The sequence below is a fragment of the Vulpes vulpes genome, chromosome 4, assembly GCF_048418805.1.
Source record: "Vulpes vulpes isolate BD-2025 chromosome 4, VulVul3, whole genome shotgun sequence".
Lineage (NCBI taxonomy): Eukaryota > Metazoa > Chordata > Mammalia > Carnivora > Canidae > Vulpes > Vulpes vulpes.
Window position 1 is genome coordinate 109,932,450 of NC_132783.1, and position 21,421 is coordinate 109,953,870.

The 21,421-nt window shown below is 43.0% G+C and overlaps 1 protein-coding gene across 2 annotated transcripts; it reads left to right on the top strand.

Moving 5' to 3' along the window:
• The first annotated feature begins 4,240 nt into the window (after nucleotides 1-4,240).
• On the top strand, nucleotides 4,241-20,613 carry IL12B (interleukin 12B). 2 transcript variants are annotated; one of them, XM_072755123.1, is made up of 8 exons: nucleotides 4,241-5,545; nucleotides 9,547-9,634; nucleotides 13,230-13,505; nucleotides 14,060-14,177; nucleotides 15,668-15,885; nucleotides 17,310-17,467; nucleotides 18,866-18,997; nucleotides 19,532-20,613. In XM_072755123.1, exons 2-7 carry the CDS (start codon nucleotides 9,547-9,549, stop codon nucleotides 18,995-18,997), a joined length of 990 nt encoding a protein of 329 aa, XP_072611224.1. In that variant the 5' UTR covers nucleotides 4,241-5,545; the 3' UTR covers nucleotides 19,532-20,613. The 2 variants fall into 2 exon arrangements, with proteins under 2 accessions (XP_072611224.1, XP_072611223.1); XM_072755122.1 differs by lacking the exons at nucleotides 4,241-5,545; nucleotides 9,547-9,634 and having other exon boundaries at nucleotides 13,034-13,505; nucleotides 19,532-19,623.
• Nucleotides 20,614-21,421: the final 808 nt, after the last annotated feature.

Here is a 21,421-nt window from a genome sequence, read left to right on the forward strand (position 1 = left end):
AAGCATTAAAACAAAAAATGTATATTTGAAGGACACTTGAAAAATTGAATGAGATCACTTCAGGCTGTCCCCTGCCTCCAAAGAACACTACACCTACCACAGAGGCCCCTCCATCACCAGCCATAAAATTCTAGCACTTTGGCAGTGGCGCAGCGACTTTCAGGAGCACCTTCAGTTATATGAGATAAATATGGATCATGATCTAACCTAGGACTGTCTGGTTCTAGAACGCAAATTCCCAACCACTACAAATTCTGCCTTTTTTGTGTGCTTCATTGATGACTTTTTTCTTTTTTGAGATTTTATTTATTTATTTGAGAAGGAAACAAAGAGAATCAGAGAAAGATGTGCACACCAAGCCGAGGGAGGGAGAAGCAGACTCCTCCCTGAGCAGGGAGCCTGCCTTAGACTCCATCCTAGGACCCTGGGATCATGACTCGAGCATAAGGCAGACCAGGTGCCCCATTCATATCTTTTTTCAATAACTTTTTTTCTGAATAGAAAAGTAACATAAGCTCATTATAGGCATTTTGGAAAATTTAGGAAATCCTAAAGAAGAAAACAAAAAATCATCTACAATCACGCCGCTCAGATAGTCAATCTTAAAATTTTGGCCATAGAATCACCAGTCTTGTTTCATTTTCTTTCTTCCTTTTTCCCCCCCAGTCTTTTTTTCTTAAAAACACACATATCCAGGGACGCCTGGGTGGCTCAGTAGTTAAGTGCCTGCCTTCGGCCCAGGGTGTAATCTGAGAGTCACTGGATCAAGTCCCACATCAGGCTCCTGGCATGGAGCCTGCTTCTCCCTCTGCCTGTGTCTCTGCCTCTCTCTCTCTCTCTCTCTCTCTCCATGCCTCTCATGAATAAATAAATAAAAATCTTTAAAAAAACAAAAACAAAAAAACCACACATATCCCACACAGGTGGGAGCTACTTCCCACACCCCTGAATTAACTAGAAGTGTCCCTTCAAAAGTAACTAATCATTTGAGAAAAGAACACTTGGTCTTGTGTGATATCTACATGATTGTCATATTTCTTCACTCCATTGACTGACCTAACCACTTGGGCTCACCTAACAGATATATTTGATTCTCACTTGCCTACCTGGTGTCTGAGGAAAGACATTAGGGTTTGAAGCCAATGGCCAAGAAAGAATTCTTGAGACGTCTTTGGTGCAGAAAGGTGGTTTTATTAAAGCACAGGGACAGGACCCATGGACAGAAAGAGCTGCACTGGGGTCATGAGGAGTGGCCTAATATATATTTTCAAGTTGGGAGGGGGTTAGGGATAGCATAAGTCTCTAAGGAATTTTGGAAGCAGGTTTCCAGGACCTCAAGGGGGCTGGCTAGGTATTGTTGGGAAAAGGCCTTTATTACCCTGTAATAAAACCTGAGTCATGAGACCCTTCAGAAGTGTATCAGTGGATCATACATTTGGGGAATGATTGTCAACATGTATCTTTGGGAAGGAGTGGGTAGAGATAAAGGAAGTTTCCAAAGGAATTTTTATACATTAAAGATTTACAGGATTCTGGGGGTTGGGCTAAGATTGCCTTTTGCCCTTAGCAAAGTAATAACATTGAGGCAGCTGAGTTCCTAGAGGAAAGTCACTCTGCCTGTTTCAAGGACTTGTCAATGGGCTTGGTAGGTAGTAAAGAAATTTAATAATTTGTCTTCTGCCTTTGTTTCCCATATCAGTTTCCACCTAGTTGGACTATCCATTCCTCTGGGATCTTGATCCTCTCCACAGCTCAGGGCAAACCCAACTAAAACCTAACCTAACTAAAACCTGACTTTCATCGTAAACTCATTCTCCTTCTCAATGACTAGTTTATAGGTGACCAGGGAGATGAGAAGAATATGGGGACTTCTGGGACAAATTCTTTGCTCCTAAGAAGGACACACAAGACAAAAGCAGTTTTTTATTACCCTGAATGCTACCCTGTGTGGATTAATGCCTGGAATTTTGGAGCTATTTTGGGAGATTGAGAGAAGCTAGCTGGACAGTAAAGCCCAAAGCACCTAATTGATCCAGACAGAATATTCTAGAAGACCTCTAGCAAAACACAAGAAACCACTGGATACAAAACAGACTGTTGTAAAAGCAATTTACAGAAGAATATGTATAATATGATCCCATTTCTATAACCAGATAGTTAGATATAAATACATAGAAAAGAGTTGGGAGTAGACTCTGGAGGAATACACACCCAAATGTTGGCAATGGTGACCTCTGACAACCAGGTGAATCAGGGCTTCAACTTTTTATTTTATATGTATTTGTATTGTTTCAGGTTTTTATAGTAGCACACATGCATGTCTTGCTTGTGCCATTTTTTTTAACATTTTAATTTTAAGGGGTATATGTGGCTTCCCCTTTATTTGAAACTTATATCAGAAGCTCAGAGCACTCTTCTTTAAAAAAAGAAAAAAAAGGTTTTGTGGTCAAAAAATTCTTCAAGTTATTTTCAGTTTCTAGGGGGATCCTCTTCACCTTATAGCTCAGCATGCCTGCTGTTGTCAACAGACTCCTCTTTCCCATAGGAAAAACCACAGGGAGATCACAGGTTTGGTTCAGTTTTCTTGGGGCCAGGGTCTGGATTGTGAAGTGGGACAAGATGATAAACCTCTTCTGTGAAATCAGGACAAACAGCATTCGGCTGACATCATGAGAGTGCTGACTGACCTTGTGAGTATCCAAGAGACAAGTACGGCAAAGGACGCATCTCTGGGCAACGGAACACTGGAGTTGTGCAGAGTGTCTCAGAGTGCAGGCCATGGTCCCCACATCAGGACCACCTGTGAGCCTGTTAAAATGCAGGTTCCTGAGCCCCACCCTGATCTAATGAATAACAATCTCTGAAGGTAGGGCTTGAGAACTTGAATTCTTTATTATCTGCAGAGAAAGTATGAGAACTGCTTTCTCTGTGGATAAACTGGACTCATCGAAATGGTCAGTCCTACGGGGCAGAGATGGGGCAAGCGTAGGTTCTTCTTTCTCATCCTGGTTATCCGGATGCTCAGACCCAAATTAGGGGCTCAGCTGGAGCCACCAAGTTTCCCTGCATGAGGACTATTAGGAGCTCTGTTTCTGGCTCCTCCCATTAATTCCGTCTCTCAACTTCTATGTTCAGCATCCCCTAACAAGCTACCAAAAGTCTTCCTGGGGCAGGTAGGATAGATAAATCAGTCAATAAAGCAGCCATTTATTAAGCACTTAGCCAGGATGCTGTGCTAAGTGCCTTACATCTGACCTCATTTAATCTCACAACAAACCTAAGATCAGGTACTATTATTAACCCCATTTCACAGATGTAGGAACAGAGGCTTAGGGGAGATAAGCAATGTGCACAGCAGGTGCTGGAATTCAGGTCTCTAGCACCAGAATCCATGCTCTTAAACACGACTACTACTACTTGTTCTTGATGTAGGTGCAGAGTTGTGTCCCCACATTTTTCACACAGGACTGGTCCTGGGGCTGCAATCTGAGTAGAAAGGCGGGGGGAGGGAAGGGGGCTGACCTTGAACCTTCTTGTCCATAACTAGCATACTATTTTTACGTAGATTTTATGTTCAAATCAGTTTCTTTTTTTTTTTTTTTAATTTTGAAGATGTGTTTACCAACACATTGGGAAAATGTTTTTGTCTTACTTGTCTTGTTTTATATATGTAGGTACTCATGGAAGGTCACAGAAGGGCTCACCTGTAGCGATGCAGCCGCTGTAAATGAATTAGTGAAACTATTTCATGTCAATTTTATTTTTTTCTTATTTCAATCTTAAATGAAGTTTTCCATTCAGTAATCTTTGATGATTCGTTGGCAGTAATAAATATTTTCTACAGAAAGAAAGAACCCCTCCCTGCAAGTTGACACAAACTTCAATCTATGTGCGTGTATCATCTAACAACAAAAATCAAACCGTGGAGAGGCCCCTGCCCCATCACGGCCTAGCACTATTCCCCAGAGATGCCCATCGTAAAAAGCCAAAGGGCCCCCACGCTATCACACAACCAAAATACAACGCAACTTACTTTGCCCGCATCTACATACGCCTCGGATACAGGATGCTGTGCTTTGTTGTCTAACGAGAGAAGATCCTCTCTTGTCGCTTGAAGCCTAAAGGGCAGACGAGATGGGAGAAGGCGCTGGGAGCTGGAGGCCCTGTCTCCGCCCAACCCGAGCACCAGGTCGGATAACCAGTGGGACCGCCGGCCCAGCAGCCCCCGCCCTCGCCGGATGGGACAAACCGAGGAAGTGTGCGGTCGGGGAGCTCCGCTGCTCTCGCCCGGGTTTCCATTCCCCCCGCACCCCCCCCCCCCCGGGCAGAAACTACGAGGAAAGCCAGCATGGGAACCTGCGCCCCCCTGAAACTCTGCGGGGCCCCAGGAACTTCCCCCGCGCGCGGTAACCGGGGCCCGGGCGCAGCTCCCGCACCGCCTCGCAGCATCGCCCTCTGCCGGCGGCTCTGGGAACGACATCGCAGGCCTGTTCTGCCGTGGGGCCGTGGGGGCCGTGGGGGCTCAAGCCGGGGTTTACTTGCAGCTCTTGTGCAGATGTGGGGGGGAGGTTGGGCTAACACTGCGTTCACCTTTCATCCCTCTTAACAATGTTAAATTCCGCTAGGAATTTCTGGCGAATTCTGCTCATTCTGCGCTTTGGTGTAGAGCTCCTAGGGACATAGTTTTGTGTGCAAATGCGTGCGAGGTTATGGTCTGAGTTCCCCGGGGTGGGGGGGGGACCTTCAGGGTGCCATGCTTGTCCATATGCCTGACTGCGGGTATTTCACTTTCTGCCCCTACCTGTCCATGAGCAAGCACCTATGAGCATGGGCTGTACCCCTACGTATTTGAGTCTTATTAGGAAGGCGCACATTTTTATTGCCTTCCCGGGGCTCTGCCTGTGTGAATATGCAGGGGGGTGTGTGGTGCATGAAGCCACAGTGGGTGATAATGGTATGTTTCTGAAATCCAGATGTTAAAGGAAAAATGTGTTTGGAGGGGAACCCCAACTATACTAAATCCTTTACCCTTCATCTCACTTTCTTTGACTTTAAGAGAACCATAGTGTTTGCTTTTGGACTCTCTAGCGTACAATTGCTTGATCTTAACCTGAACCTGGTCTCCTGCCTGACCTCTCCTTGGCCTTCCTTCTCCAGTCTGTGTAGCCCAGGGTAGCTGCCTGGTGCAGGCTCTAAGCACATTGACTGTGATGTCAACGCAAAGAAGTGAGCATCCCATCTCCTTCCTTTTTCCCCACCCAAAAGTCATTTCCTCTTAGTTCATTACCTGGGATTTTGATGCCTGTGTTCCCTCAGCATTATTGATACACATAGGGGAAAAAAAAAAAAAGGAACTTCTTGAAATTCCCCCAGAAGGTTTTGAGAGTTGTTTTTAGTGTTGCAACTTGGACAACTCAGTTTCTAGTTTAAGTTTCCATCCAAAAGCTCGGTAGGAGTAGGGTATATAAGCTCCAGTAGCAGTAGCAGCAGCAGCAGGAGAATCGGTTTCAGACCCAGGGAACCTTGCAGCCTGGCCAGAAGCAAGGTAAGCACTTCCTTAGCCCTGGCCACCGTTCCGCAGGCCCGCAGGCTGGCAGGGCTACCTGGCATTGCGGAGTGGGTGGGTTTCTGGTGACTTACCTGCTGGGACACTAGCGAAAAGTCAGTACTTTGGGGACTGATGTAGAAAGTATTAATTTAATTTAATTTAATTTAATTTAATTTAATTTAATTTTTTAGAAAGTATTAATTTTAAAAGTCACCTAATAATAATTGTACACCAAGTTCTGTGAATGAACGCACATTTTGTAGAAAGATTTGTTTTGTCTTGTTTTAAAGTGGTATGTACATAAAAGTATGTTGCTCGATATTAATGCCTATCAGTTAAATTGTATAAAGTGAGTGGCACTTCCCTAGTACTGTAAACTATTTAAAGGGTGTTCATTCATTAAGTCATAATGAATTCAATAAACAATTGAATTCATACTTATACCTCATAGCTGAAAGGTGCAAAGCATATTTGCTCCTATATTTGTGTTGGGTTTATTTTTTGTTTGTGTTTGTGTGTGTGTTTTGGGTTTAATAGTTAGGATCACCAACCAGATTGATAGATTTTTTGGATTAACTAACTTCGGCACTACTTTAAAAATAAAAAGCAACTGCATTGTTTTTAATCTTTTTAATTAAAAGCGTTTTTAAATCTGTGAGGAGGGAAAAAGATTATACTATACTGGTGCCTTTTAATTGTCCAGGTAAATTGTGTACAACAATTTTCAGATTTAAAAAAGTAGTGATCAGGGACACCTGCGTGGCTCAGCGGTTGAGCATCTGCCTTCGGCTGAGGAGTGATCCCAGAGTTCTGTGATCGAGTCCCTTATTGGGCTCCCTCCGGAGGGCTGCTTCTTCCTCTGCCTGTGTCTCTGCCTCACTCTATGTCTCTCATGAATAAATTGATAAAATCTTTTAAAAAATAATAATAACAATGATCAAGTCAAAATATCACTTGAACCAAGAGATTACCAAATCCCAGCTGCTGGCCCAGTTTTTTTCAAATAAGAAATTTCAAGGTATTAGAAAGAATTTGGGTAACCTCTTAGTGTTCATTTGACTGGGATCTGAAGTTTTACGGTTTCTGTACATTCATTCATTCTTCCAATCATTAATGAAATTCCTCTATGCTGGAATACTTATGTTGAACTTTGAGGATATAGAATAAGAAAGACATGATCCTTGCCATCAGAGAGCTCAGTGTGTCAGGAAAAACAAACATAAAGAAGTAACTATATCATATTGAGATATATATATAGATATATATATAAATTGTAGTAAGTGCTAAGAGTGGGCTTCAGGGAGAGCAAATAGCCAAGAGTCCTGACTTCCTCTGGGCAACATGCTGGACACCTTACATGAAATATTTCATTGACTCATCATCACAACAGGATGCCCATTTTACAGGTTGAGTGTGAGGCTTAAAGAAGCCAAGTGACTTGCCTGGAGTCACACAACTAATAAATGGCAGAGCTGGGATGCCAGTGCAGCTCTACCTGGCTCTACCTTTGCATGTGCTACCCATGCCTTGTGTGACTATGGCTTTGTATTTTTAAATAATAATTCTCTTTAAGTTAAAAAGTAACAAGGTAAAACTTGAAAAAGAAGTGTCCACCCAAGTGTCATGGGCATGCCCATGTCGGCACCAGCATTAGGGAGTGTAACCATACCTGGGTTCTTGTGTTCCTTATACAAGGATCTCAAGAATTAAGAAAACCTACAAAATTACATGGAAATAGGTTTAATCCTCAAGTCTCCTATTTAGCACACCAAGGAAATGTAGGCTGTGGAGTATAGCTCTCTGGTATCAGCTGATCTGGAGAACAGCAGGGTAACTACATCTCCCCCCCCCCCCTCCTTTTTGGATTCCCCTGGGTCAGATTAAGAGAGTGATCCACCACCACCTCCACTCCCTGCCCGTGTTCCGGCGTTTAAAATGTAGGTGATTCTAAAATGCAATTTGTTTCTTAGAATCAACACCAGGGCTCCCTTGACCCTGAAGTGCAGTTCACCTGAAATTCTCATGCACATCTAAGGCCCCAGGAGGAAGTGCTAGACACAGAGGCAAAAGGGAAAACCCCAGCATTAAGATAGTGCAAAAGAATTACTGGGAGATGCCAGGAATCTCTGTTATTTCCCTTCCCAGAGTGCCAGCATCTGGTCTTTACAAGCCTGTGTAATTGCAATACCTCTAGGGCATTTCCCTACAGCCAGGCACGACTTTTTAGCCTACCATTGTACACAAAACGGACATATCAGATATTTCCTTTATCTCTTCCCCTTGGTACAAGCTGACATGTTATTGGTTGCCTTCTATGATATGCCCTCTGATTGCGTTGCCTCAACAACCCTCTGAGATGGGTATCATGTCCATGTTATAGAGGAGGAGACAGGCTCAGAGATCATTTGGGCATCACACAACTAGCGAGTGGAGGAACTAGATCAAGCCCATGTCTGCTTGACTCCAAGCCTGTGAATGTCCTAACTGATGCCCCGTGGCAACTAGTCCATTGCCACAGTTGTAACCTGGACTAAATGAATAGACATGTTTGTGAAGGCTGCAGGGACAGTGCTGAATCTACAGGACAGCCAGATCTAGTCCCGTCTCTGCCACCCACAGCCCTTGTAATCTAAGGGAATAAAGTGCCTGGCAGGGTTTTCCTAAGTTAGCAGCAGTTCTAACAAAGCCATGATTTGTCAATATTCAGTCACTCCAACCAAGGGATTCTCATTTTTAAGGTATTTGGCCAAAAATTTTTAGTCTTATTCTTCTTATGATTTAGTCAGTGGTTTCTAACCACGTGTCAGAGAACATGGGTGCTCTCTGAGATGGATGGAGGTGTTTCAGGATGAGACGAAATAATAAATTTCTCTACCTAATTCAGAAGTTGGGTACAGTTTTCACATTCTAAACATTTGCACAAACCCTGGATAGTAATCTAGATTGAGTTTTACTATCAGAAAGAGGTGGTGGATTGGGCACAAAATGATGCATTTTGCTTATCATAGTGGGTGTATCAATATTTTAGGGTCTTCTCCCAAAAAACATCTTGATTTTCAGCGCTTATGGGCTTGAACATGGGTTAAACCAGTGGTTCTCAAAGTGTGGTCTGTGGACCAGCAACATCAGCTTTATCTGGAAACTTTTTAAAGATGCATATTCTGAGGTACTCCCCTCCCTCAACCTGCTGAATCAAACCCTCTGGAGGTGGGACTCAACCATCGGTATTTTAACAAGGCTTCCAGGTTACTTTGATGTGCACTCAAGCTTGAGAATCACTTGTTTTATGATGTAAGAGGAAGTAACCTTTGAGTTTGGAGCAAATACTATCTAAACAAGGAGAGAAACTAAACCTGGCCACCAGATCATTGCCATAATTTGAAATCACCTCTAATTGTCTCCCACCACCACCACCACTACCACCCCAAGTCCTTTACCCCTAGGTGTTACCGCACATACTGCCTTGTGCTACAGTGACACAGGGTATAGCTGGTCTCTCTGACTAGAGGGTAGGCATTTAACATACTGACTTCATAAATATTTGTTGAATGAAAGTGTTTGCTCCTAGAAAGCAGAATCCAGGCCAGAAATCCTTTTTTTGCTTCCAACATATCTCGCTCAGAGCCCTTTACATAGTCAGTACCAAGTATATAATTGCTAAATGTTGATCCCAATAAGTCATGTTCCTGCTCTGAGCTGTGGGCTTCTCAGCTTAAAAATAAGAGGATTCTATCAGACAGCTGGTCTCCTTCAGCTCCAGATAGTCTGTGGTTCTCTCTTTGAAGATGTTCTTTCCCAGAGACTGGCACAGGGCTCCTGTAATTCACTTAGTACTAATCTGACAGTGCAGAGAAGAAAGAGAAAATTAAAAATTAAAAACAATGTACATAGAATGAATATGGTTTGCAAAGCAACTGAATGACTACTGACATTGTCTCTTCTCTTTTTCCGTCCTGCTCTCTTTTCCTCCTTCTCCTCTGTTTCTCTACCTCCTGCAGATGCATCCTCAGCAGTTGGTCATCTCCTGGTTTTCCCTCGTTTTGCTGGCGTCTCCCCTCATGGCTGTATGGGAACTGGAGAAAGATGGTAACCAGCCTCTTCTTCTCTGTGGTGGCCCCAAATTCTGAGCCAGGACTCATCAGACAGGCCCCGGAGGAAAATCAGGGGCAATCAGGCCTTGAGGCCTCCTAGTGAGCGCCATCACTGGGAAAATGCAGGCCATCTGTCCTTCCTTCACCTTTGAGGGCATCTATGTCATTTGGCTTTCATATTAGATACCAGAGTAGAAGCTTTTTGTGGACTGTGATGGGAAAGGTATATGGACTTGGCAGGTATTACTAAAAACCAGTGGTATTGTACAATTAAAATTCCAAAGTGAAGGATTTGGAAAGATTAAGAACTCCGTTCGATCATCCCCCACTCCACCACACAACATCACCTCCTCCTTTGGCACTGAGAGGACTCACTTCTGACCAAGTACTTTTGGGGAAGCATAGCATTTAGACTCACATTGACTTGGGTTCAGAGGCTGACTGCCACTTATCGATTAGGTGACCTTGAGCTGGGTCACCTCTAAGGCTGAGTTTCCTCAACTGTGAACTAGGGTTTATGAAATGACACCTACAACACGGATGATTGAATGTTAGTGAATGCAGGGGACAACTCAACAGATGTGAAGTGAGAATAAATGTTAGCCAGTATTGCTTTGGTTGTTTAAAATGATGTCTCTGATGAATCAAGAGAACCTGTTTATAATCCAACTGATCGATAAAAATCACAAGTAGAATAATAGAATAGGTAGGTATTAGTAAAATAAGGCGTTCCTCTATCCTTCTGTTGTCTCACACACAGTAAATAATATATTAACTGATTGTTACTTATTCCCGAACGATCTTCAGATTTTTCTTATGGAAGCCAACATAATGTTGGCAATTACTATCTCTAATTGTATCATAGTAATAATAGTTAATATTTATCGAGCACAGTATCTCATTTAATTCTCATAACCTCACGTGAAATAGGGTCTGTGTCCCATTTTATCTACGCTGCAAATGGAGGCTACTTAGATTAACTTCCCCAGTTTCCCAGACCTGAGAAGGATGGAAAAGGGATTGATCTCAATTCTGTCTCACTTCAAAGTCTGTGTATTTAAGTATTTGTAGAAGGTTTTACAAGAAGGTCATGAAGCAGTTTTTTCCTATGCTTGGAGCACAGGAGGAAATAGGCGTAAGTTAAAAGTGAAGCCACTTCAGTTGTTGATCAGAAATAACCTGTTGATGGTCAGGAGAGTGGCACACTAGAAAATGGAAACCTGAAAGAAATTTGAGACTTTTCCTCCATTCTTACTCTTTTCGGGAAGGCAACAATCCAGCTATCTCCTCTCTGCCCGAGGAGGGTCTGAGAGTTCTAGAGCCTCCCTTGAGTAAAGGCAAAGGCCTGGAGCCAGATGATACTTCCAGATCCCTGTCCAACCCTGGGAGTTTTAGCGAGCTCAGGAAGCTTGGCTGTTGCATAGTAAACCCCAAAGTTACTTCTAATTTGGTAAACCACAGAAATTCCAGGAAGTCAATGTGAGAAACAGAGGGCGGGACGACTTTGGAGGCTGGATGAGGAGATGAAGCCAGGCACAGGGTTCTAGATCCTCTTCGTCAGGCTCCCTCTTGCAGTTGTTGCCTCCTGCCCTTGGGGGATGTTGTGCTGTTCAGTTGCTAGTGGAAAAAGAATAACTGGAGAAAGCCAAAGGTGCCACGTGGGTTTATGTGGGCACAGCCTATCATTTCCAAAGAGCCAGGTCCCAAATGCTTTTTACCTCTTGTCTTTGTTACCCATTCAGGACTTCTAAATCCCTCTGATCCAAAGTGAGAACTTTATATTCCACAACGCTTTACATTTGGATGCCAACAATAAGAGTCACCGTGTATAGAGCATTTAAGGGCACTCTGTGAAGCCGTTGTATGAATTAGCTTGTATAATCCGTGTCTCAACCTGCTGAAGCAAGCACTAATATTTTGCTCATTTTAAAAAATGATGACACCAAAGCTTAGAGTAATTGGATATCTTGCCTGAGGCCACAGGCAAGTATCAGATATAGAGCTGAATCTAAACTCAGACCAGTGTGACTCCAAATCCAGGCTCTTAACCAGTGTGGCTCTCAAACTTGACAGGGCATCCAAATCCCCTGGGGAGCATACAGAACAGATCATCAGGCCCATCCCAACATTCCTGATTCATCGACTCGGGTTTTGTATTTTCCACAGTTTCCTAGGTGCTGCTGCTGCTGGTGGTTGAGTGATCAGGCTTGGGGAACCACTGCATTAAATGGTCTAGTTGATTAGTAAGTGATGTGTGTATGAATGAAGCTGTGATAGGACAACTCATTGAAGTAGTCTCCTAAGCCATTCCTCAGGTTAGAGAGCCAATGCCAAGCCAGTGAGACAGAAGACCTGAGATATAGCTCTTATGCCTCTAACTTTTTTTTTTAAGATTTTATTTATTTATTCATGAGACACACACACACAGAGAGAGAGAGAGAGAGAGAGGCAGAGAAATAGGCAGAGGGAGAAGCAGGCTCCATGCAGGGAGCCCGATATGGGACTTGATCCCAGGTCTCCAGGATCATGCCCTGAGCCAAAGGCATAGATGATCAAGCACTGAGCCACCCAGGCCTCCCTTGTGCTTCTAACTTAATGTAACCTTGCTTAGCCTGCTGGTTTTGGCACACTCCTCCTTGAAATGGGAAGACCAAGATCTACTGAACTGCTTCATAAGAGTGTAAAACTGCTTTAAAAAATAGAATGAGGGACGCCTGGGTGGCTCAGCAGTTGAGCATCTGCCTTTGGCTCAGGGTGTGATCCTGGAGTCTGGAGATCGAGTTCCACATCGGGCTTCCTGCATGGAGACTGCTTCTCCCTCTACCTGTGTCTCTGCCTCTCTCTGTGTGTGTCTCTCATGAATGAATAAATAAAATCTTAAAAAAAAAATAGAATGAAAATCTCTATTGATAAGTTTTAGTGTAGGAACTAAATCCTCAAATACCCGTGGAAAATTATAGGGCAGATCTCTGTGCAGTCATCTGACCCTTTAGCGTGTGAATAACAATAACTAACCCTGAGTTTACTGTGGTAGGCACTGTCCTAAATATAGATATATTTAATACTAATATCCAAACCTACAACACAGATGCTATTATTATCATTTTACAGTTGAGGAAACTGAGGCTTATGGTGATTTACTACCTTGTTCCAAATCCCTTAGCCAGTTAGTGGGAGGATAGGATCTCAGTGCTGGTCAGTCTGTCTTGATATCTCTGGGCCCTGCCTTACTGTCCATGCAATTAAAATTGTGCTGGAAGGTACTTCTCTCCACCAGGCCTTTGGTAGATAGTTTTTTGCTGTTCACATGTTTTGGTATATCAAAGCCTTCCCCATTGCCGGCGAATCAGAGGTTAATTATTAAAGACAGCCTGACAGTTAATAACTCCGTGGCAGCTATAAAACTCTTTGCTTGTCTCTTCATGACCTTATATCCAAGTAGGGCCCAGTGGCCTGAAATCAATCATCTCAGCAAGCATCTGCTGTTATGAGCCAGGTTGTGCTCTGGCAGTACAGATGCACAGGTGGTTCACAAAACCCAGTCCCAGAGTTCATGAAGCTCACAATCCAGTTCTCCCTGTGCTCTCCAGTTTATGTTGTAGAGTTGGATTGGCACCCTGATGCCCCCGGAGAAATGGTGGTCCTCACCTGCCATACCCCTGAAGAAGATGACATCACTTGGACTTCAGCGCAGAGCAGTGAAGTCCTAGGCTCTGGTAAAACTCTGACCATCCAAGTCAAAGAATTTGGAGATGCTGGCCAGTATACCTGCCATAAAGGAGGCAAGGTTCTGAGCCGCTCACTCCTGTTGATTCACAAAAAAGAAGATGGAATTTGGTCCACTGATATCTTAAAGGAACAGAAAGGTAATTCCATTCCTTCAGATGGTGTCAATTTTCTCTTTTACGCCATAAGAAATAAAAACTTTAAAAATGTAAAAGGCAAGACATGACTAGTGTAGTTAATGAACTGCAAGGGAATATCAAATCCCTTGCTAGAACCACCCAGCACTTAGGTTTTTCTTTGCTTTCTTAGACACTTGGAGAAATCAACCAACCAAATCTCATGTTGAGAGATTGTCATGGTGAATCTGATTGGTTTTCCTAAAGTTCTTTTTAAATGGCTAATGGAAATTAACCAATGTGTAGAGTGAATAACTCAGCACTGGGGTGGCAGCTTTGAAAAACTTAATCCCTCCCTCTGATGTGTTAGGTGCATGGCATGCTCTGCAGAATCAGCAACCTATTGAGACATTGCCAGTCCCCATTGAACTGCCTATCAGGGGAGCAGCAGCATTTTCCAAGGAAATAAATGGAAGATCTTCACTCTTGTAGCACTGGGTGGCCTGTGGTTCATCACAATTAAAGTCTATCTGAAAGAAAGCCTCTAAATATTGAATTTTTGTTCTTTTCAAATCCAGAATCCAAAAATAAGATCTTTCTGAAATGTGAGGCAAAGAATTATTCTGGACGTTTCACATGTTGGTGGCTGACGGCAATCAGTACTGATTTGAAATTCAGAGTCAAAAGTAGCAGAGGGTAAGTGAAATCACTCTGATTTCTCAGTATTGGGCTAGAACTATTTCATTAAGAAAACAAGGGCAACCTCTCCATGGCCTATCAGTTAATAATAGGGGAGTAAACAAAGTCAAACGTGTATTTTTTCAACGCCCACTGTTACCTAAACTGGGGAAAGAACATGAAGATTTAAGCTAATCGCCTGAACAAATGTGTGGGTTAGAACAGGATATTACTGGGACCTGAGAATAGCCTCTGCTATGTTTGAACCCACTCATCCAGATTGCCTGGCAATGCCTCATTAAGGCTCATAGCACCATGGGGAGGGATAAAAGGAGAAATCAAAGCTACGAATGACTTGCCAAAATTGCACCTTGAGATGAAAATAGAAACAAAAGCTCCAGCGCACAGATCTTGAAAGCCTTGAGGCCAACTCCAAAACCCTGAGGTTTCTAGAAATTTGTCCAGAGCCACCTCAACTCCTTTTCCTTTAGCCGACATCACTGATCTGAAGTTTACTGTTTATCCAATACACTTGGACTTCCCCTAGGAAATCCGTTTCCACGGATACTGAACGTATGTCAGCCGGTCTGTGTGACTTCCCTCACTCACCATCTAGGTTCCTGAACTGACAGAGCAAACCCTAGGTGATCACCCTGGCCTTGTCACTTTTTAACTGAGTAAATAAACCCCTGGGGTATCCCTTCTCCATCTTGAAAATGAAAATGCTTACCAAACGAATGCTTATACAAATGCACTGAAACACAGATGCCAGCGTTCATTGTGATGTTTTTGGTAATCAGCAGGGGAAAAGTTAAAGTGTGATACATTATCCAGCTTAACGTGGATAACCCAATCTGTGTGGTCTCTCATGGAGCATTTCACATATGTTCAGAGGGGGAAGAGATGTTATTAAAAACCATACATATATCTTTATATTTATGGTTTATATATACATATATACATAGTTATATCTATTTAATGAAAAATAAAATCATTGTGTGTATATATAGAAATATGTGTGTATCCATATGTACATGTGGATATATGATTGCTTTGAATATTCATAGACAAAGGTCTGGAGGGATACAATAAGCTATGAATAATATTTCTATTTGGGGAGTGAGATTAGGGTTAAAAGAGGCACACACATTTCATTTATACAGGTTTTAATCTTTTTCATTTTTTTATAATTAGCACGTATTGGTTTTGTAATTAAAGTAGGAAAAATGAATTTAAAATTTTAATAGGGAGATTGAACCAAGGGCTCTGGATCTAAAAATTTCTGAATTCATTTAGGCCAAAGGGATGTAAATGCAGAGTTGTCTCTAAATATTTGTACCGCCTGTTGTGGCAAAGCTTGTTCTCCTGGGGAGGGCAGTTTCTTATGCTTTAAGGAAAAATCAGGGCATACTTGGATCAATTGTATCCTCAAACAGCTGTCTAGCTGCAACCACTGGGAGCTTACCCACAAATGTGTGACACAGGGTAATGTCTGTCTTTGACTTCAGCTTCTCTGACCCCCAAGGGGTGACATGTGGAGCAGTGACACTTTCAGCAGAGAGGGTCAGAGTGGACAACAGGGATTATAAGAAGTACACAGTGGAGTGTCAGGAGGGCAGTGCCTGCCCCTCTGCCGAGGAGAGCCTACCCATCGAGGTCGTGGTGGATGCTATTCACAAGCTCAAATATGAAAACTACACCAGCAGCTTCTTCATCAGAGACATCAGTGAGTTCGCTTAATTATATGTGCTTAATAAGGGTAAATGCCATTTGTCACATGTTCACAATGACCCCATGCACTGAGGTAAGGGGTTTACATGCATTGTCTCTTTTATTCTGTACCCCCAAAAGACTACAATATAGATATTATTCTCTGCATTTTAAGGAAGAGACAATTGAATCTCAGATTAAATAAGTTGCCCCAGATATCACAGCTAGGAACTCAGAAACCAGTTCTGCCCCACTGGAAAAAGCGGCCTTTTGGCTACCCTTCTATGTGCTACCCAGGCAGCTTCCATGGTGAATCCAGGAGGACCCCCCTCAAACATAATATTTACCTTAAGAACCAGGGCTTCCCTACTAATTGCAGTTATTCCCAACCAGGCTTTCTCTAGCATTTGGAAAAGAATCTTCATTATTGGAACATAAGCCCCTCCAAAATGGACATCAATTTTTTTAATCGGCAGATGGAGATTTTGCCATTTGTCACTTCCTTTACCATTTATCCATTGAACATTCATCATGAAATAACACTTGTAGAACCACAGAACTTGCTCAAACATTTATGGAGAAATTACTCTTGGTGGGTAGGAGGAGGTTTGAGTTCCATAGAATGGCCAGGAAAGGTCTCTCTGAAATGATATTTAGCTGAATTCTGAAGGAAAGAAGATGTCAGTTGTGTTAAGAACAGAGAGAAGAATATTTGAAAAGCATCTACTAGGAGCCATGGTCTTTGGACATTCCATAGAGTGTCTCCTTTGCCCCCATCCAGACAAAGTATGCTACTCAAAGACAGTCTTTTGTGATACTCGCTGGCTGTATCCTCCGCACATTGCACAGTAGCTGGCGCAAAGCTGGTGCTCACTCACCATTCATTGAATGAATGAATGAGCATAGAGACAATCTGACTTCAACTGTTGCAAGACAAGTCAGTGCCAGATGCCGTGAGAAGACAACAGAAAAAGCACTAAGCGGGAAGTCTCTCATGTTGTCCCTAGCTAGAGACTTGCACAAGTCCAAGTCCAAGTTTTGTGCAAAGAGGGATATTGAGCACAGGGAGGGTGGTCCTTCCGCACCTAGCCCAGATGTGAGAGTCTTCTTGTCTCTGTGGAATTTCTTCTGAGTACTATGGAGAGGTAGTCCTACTGCCAGGGTTCATCTGCTTGTGCAGGGATGAGGAGGATTCTGAGCCTCTCTCAGGGTCAGCCAGAAAGGATTGGACAACTGGTGAGGACTGCCTCCCATAGGCACCAGTGTGAGCACCAGCAGCAGGGATGCCTCACGTCTGCCAACTAGGTGCCCAGAGAAGTTAAGTAACTATCCCACAGACACACAACTGGTCAAAGGTGAAAGTGGGATTAGAAGGTGGAACTACCTTACACCCAAAGCCTGTTAGGAAAATCAAAGGTGTTTCTATATCTTCTTCCACAGTCAAACCAGACCCACCCACAAACCTGCAGCTGAAGCCATTGAAAAATTCTCGGCACGTGGAGGTCAGCTGGGAATACCCCGACACCTGGAGCACCCCACATTCCTACTTCTCCCTGACATTTTGCATACAGGCCCAGGGCAAGAACAATAGAGAAAAGGTAAGGTGTGACTCCAGTACCATGTATTCAGGTTTATGCAGGGCCCACATCTAGGAGATGAGTTGTGATAACAGTAGCTAACATTTATTTAGCACTTTCTACGTGCCTGAGACTGCGCTAAGGGTTTTACGTGTATATCTCACTCAATCTTTAAAGTAACCTGACGAAGGCAGATAGTGTTACTATCAACATTTCACTAGTGAAGTAATTGGAGCTCAGAGAGGTTCAAGGGCTTACCCAAAGTTACCCAGCTAGGCAGAGTCAGGACCAGGAAACCATTCTGGTGAACAAAAATTCCACACACCCAACCATGCCACCGCCTTCAGTATGGTTGGTCATTCATTCTTGCACTCAGAATTGGTCCTCACATAGGAAATCTGAGTTCCAGGAGCCTCAAACTATTATTGTTGCAATTTAGTGAGTCTAAGGAATGATAGAACATTCATGCTATGTCTCACCCCAAATGGATAATTCCCAGCTCTTCCACATATCGTGAAATTATTTCATTGAGCAGAATGTTAGCGTTTACTTACATAGGCTAAGACAATGGCTTCCAACTTTCTTGCCTTGGCATCATAATCCTAAGGTCTCGAAGACACTTTTATAAAGCCCAAGACTCCTTGGACTGCGGTTTTAGAATCACTGGATAAACGCCTTATTCGGGATAAGGTTTAGCATTTGATAGAAATTCGGTCATTCAGTCACTCCCTGAGAATTATTTTTTGTAGGATGGAAAGGCTGTTCTGGAGTAGATTTTACCTATTTATTATTTAAAGTATTGATATGTATCTTCCCTACGTAAGGTTTATATCGTTAATAGGTATATTTACCGAACACTTTGTACCGATTAAAGACTTTGCCGATTAAAGAATTTTAACTCTACATGATGATTACCTTTAACTCTTACTCATCTATGAGGTAGGAATGATTATTATCCCTCTCTTATAAAGGATGAAACTGAGACAACAGAGCCTAAAGCATTTTCCAGTGGTCACACAGCTAAAAGTTAGCAATGCCTGGATTCCAGCATGTTTTCTGATAAGTGGATCAGGATATAGTATTTCAGAATATCCAGGCGACAGCTAGAGAAAATCTGCCTTAGTTTCACCATCGGCCTAGTACAGAGGTGAGAGTGCATGGGGCCTTCAGGCAAGGCAGCTGTGCTAGAAACAGGAAAGCTGGACCAAAGCATTTCTCCCTCTAGGCTGAAGTCTAAAAGCTTCATCTGTATTTAGAGCTTCTATCGGTAGGTGGCGCACGTTCTACACAACTCCACAGTTTATTGCAACAGTGATGCCCTAAAATCAAGGTGTGCTGGTTTGGGGAGATCAAGCTTTGCAGAAATACCCCCAGCCCATCTTGTGACTGCATTGCCAAAGACTTCCCTCTCCTTTGCAGAAAGATAGACTCTGCGTGGACAAGACCTCAGCCAAGGTTGTGTGCCACAAGGATGCCAAGATCCGCGTGCAAGCCCGAGACCGCTACTATAGTTCATCCTGGAGCGACTGGGCATCTGTGTCCTGCAGTTAGGTGAGCAGGCCCACAAAGCCCAGGTCACACCTGAACACTCAGCGTCCCCGGGGTGCAGGGCAATGGTGGAGGACAGTATGAGAGAAAAGGGAGACAGGGTGCCTGGTACACAGTCACCAGAGTCAGAGACATACATTTGTTCATTAAACAGGTATTATATACAAATAAAAATAAAAAATAACAGGCATTATTTGATGTCCATATTGTTCTGGGGACTATGCTGGATGCACAGATATTGCAGTAAAGAAAACAGGCATAGGTCCTGCCCTCCTGGAGGAGAAGGCAGAGAGAGGTAGCCAAGGGAGCAAAAAGAGCTTGCAAGCGGTTTTCAGGAATTAGCACCTTATCCTGGGCACCCTGGGGGAGGGGGGCACTGACTGCAACCAAATCCAAATCCTCAGCCACATAAGGATGGGCTGGGCCTTTCTGACATGGAATCCCCAAACCCAATTGCCCCAGTATGGTGGTGTGTGAAGTAAGGGGGCTTGCTGCCACATTTCTAATCTACATAAACTATTGGTATTCTTTTTTCAGATTCCACCCCCAGGATGAACCTTGGAGGGAAAGTGGAAGATATTATGCAAAATTTTCTAAGGACACATTGAAGAGGCTCCAAAAGTTATTTTCTGCCTAATTTTCTTTTTGTAAAGGGTCATTATTGTGTCTTCGCAATATTTTTTACATTTAAATGCCAAATGCCCACTGAAACAATCAGCTACTTTATTTATAGATTTTCAGCTAGCAGGCTGCCACTGACCTTAATGCTATTTAAATATTTAAGTAATTTATGTATTTATTAATTTATTGTTATTGAATACTTGTGTGCCAAGATATATTGTATGTTTCATACCCTCAGGACCTGATCTGTAAGGAATAGGCCCTATTATGCAAAATGTGAATTTATGTGTTATTTATACTGACAACTTTTCAAGCAAGAGTGTATCATTTTTATGACAACCAGTGAGCACACAATATTATGATGCCAGCACCATAATATATTTGTGATGGATGGGAACACAAAGGTAGTTAAATAGAGACATGGAAACACGAATCCATTTGAGAAGTTTCTGGAGACGGAGATGTTAGATCCTGTATCCATAAAGACTTCCTTGCGGTGGTGTTGATAAAGCAATTCAGGGCCACTTGCATTTTTAAGCAAGTTTAGTTTTTGGATGCCTGAATTTAGAAAGACCTAAAACAAATAACTCAAATTGAAATTCAGCTTCAGCCACCCTGCCAGTCCCCATCCCCATCTATCTGTAAGACATTGGAGAGTGACCCAGGGACACTGTAAATGTCTGGAAGTATAAAGGTCTTATGATCCAAGAGGGAGAACCAACATGGCCAAGCACAAAAAATTGTCAGAATTTCCAGCTGCTCCTTAATAGCCAGGCAAAAAAAGCACATGGATGCAAAGAAAATGGTCAAGAATTGCTTACTGGACAGTGCGAGTGAACCTGACTGGTGGATGTGACCAGAAAGTGCCAATCGCTGAGGTGCTACTTTTAAGTAATGAATGTGCTTTCTGTAAAGTGATTTCATTTCTTTTCTGTTTACTTGTTTGTTTTTGCATTCTGACAATGCACTAATAAAAATATAACTCTTGTTTGCAATAATATTTTGGGCTTTCTCAGCTGACTCGAGTATCCTGTTCCCACATTTACCAGGACTGCATTATTTTCCCCCTGCCATTTAAGAGTTGCTCTTCTTTGAAGCAATTTCACTTCCAGTTCTGCAGTGTTGCCCTTTCCCTTTATAGAATTCCCAAAGTCAGTGTCTTGCTGAGCTCAGGGAATGTCCCTGTGGTCAGACCACAGGGAACTCTGGAAGGGCAGGGAACTGCACTTATGCCTTCTTCAGAGGTTGGATGCACTTGCTTCTTTTGCCATCTATCCTAGAATCCACTCTTCTGTTTCCAAAACATCATGAAATAAAACCCCAATGTGATCGAGTCACGAGCTCCCAGCTCATAGATCCAGGTCCAGTGTTTACAGAAGGTTTGTCATGCGTCTTGAGATGGAGGAGTTCCAGAAAACCTTGGGTTGCCTTCCCCAAACAGTGCCCACTCCTGGCACAGCTTATAAAACAGGGATGAAAAGTTAACTTCGGTACCACTAAATGCTAAAATATTCAGTATACAGTGCCCTGCGGTAAGAACAAAGGAGAAGAACCAGTGAAGCCCAGGAAGGCTCAGTAGAAAAGGGGAGGTCAAGGAAAGGGCAGGCCAATTTCTCTTTGGTGCCTCCCAGGGAAAGAGCAAGCAGTGGGATCGCAGAGAATGGAGTCCATTCTCTACCATCTTCAATGGCCAAGAGTATGTACCTGGGCTTCCTTGCAATGGCAAGATAATCATAATAGGGATGTTGTGAGTGCCCTTATTTTAAGTGTCTCCTGGAGCCCTTATTCTACTCTGCTTTTGACCAG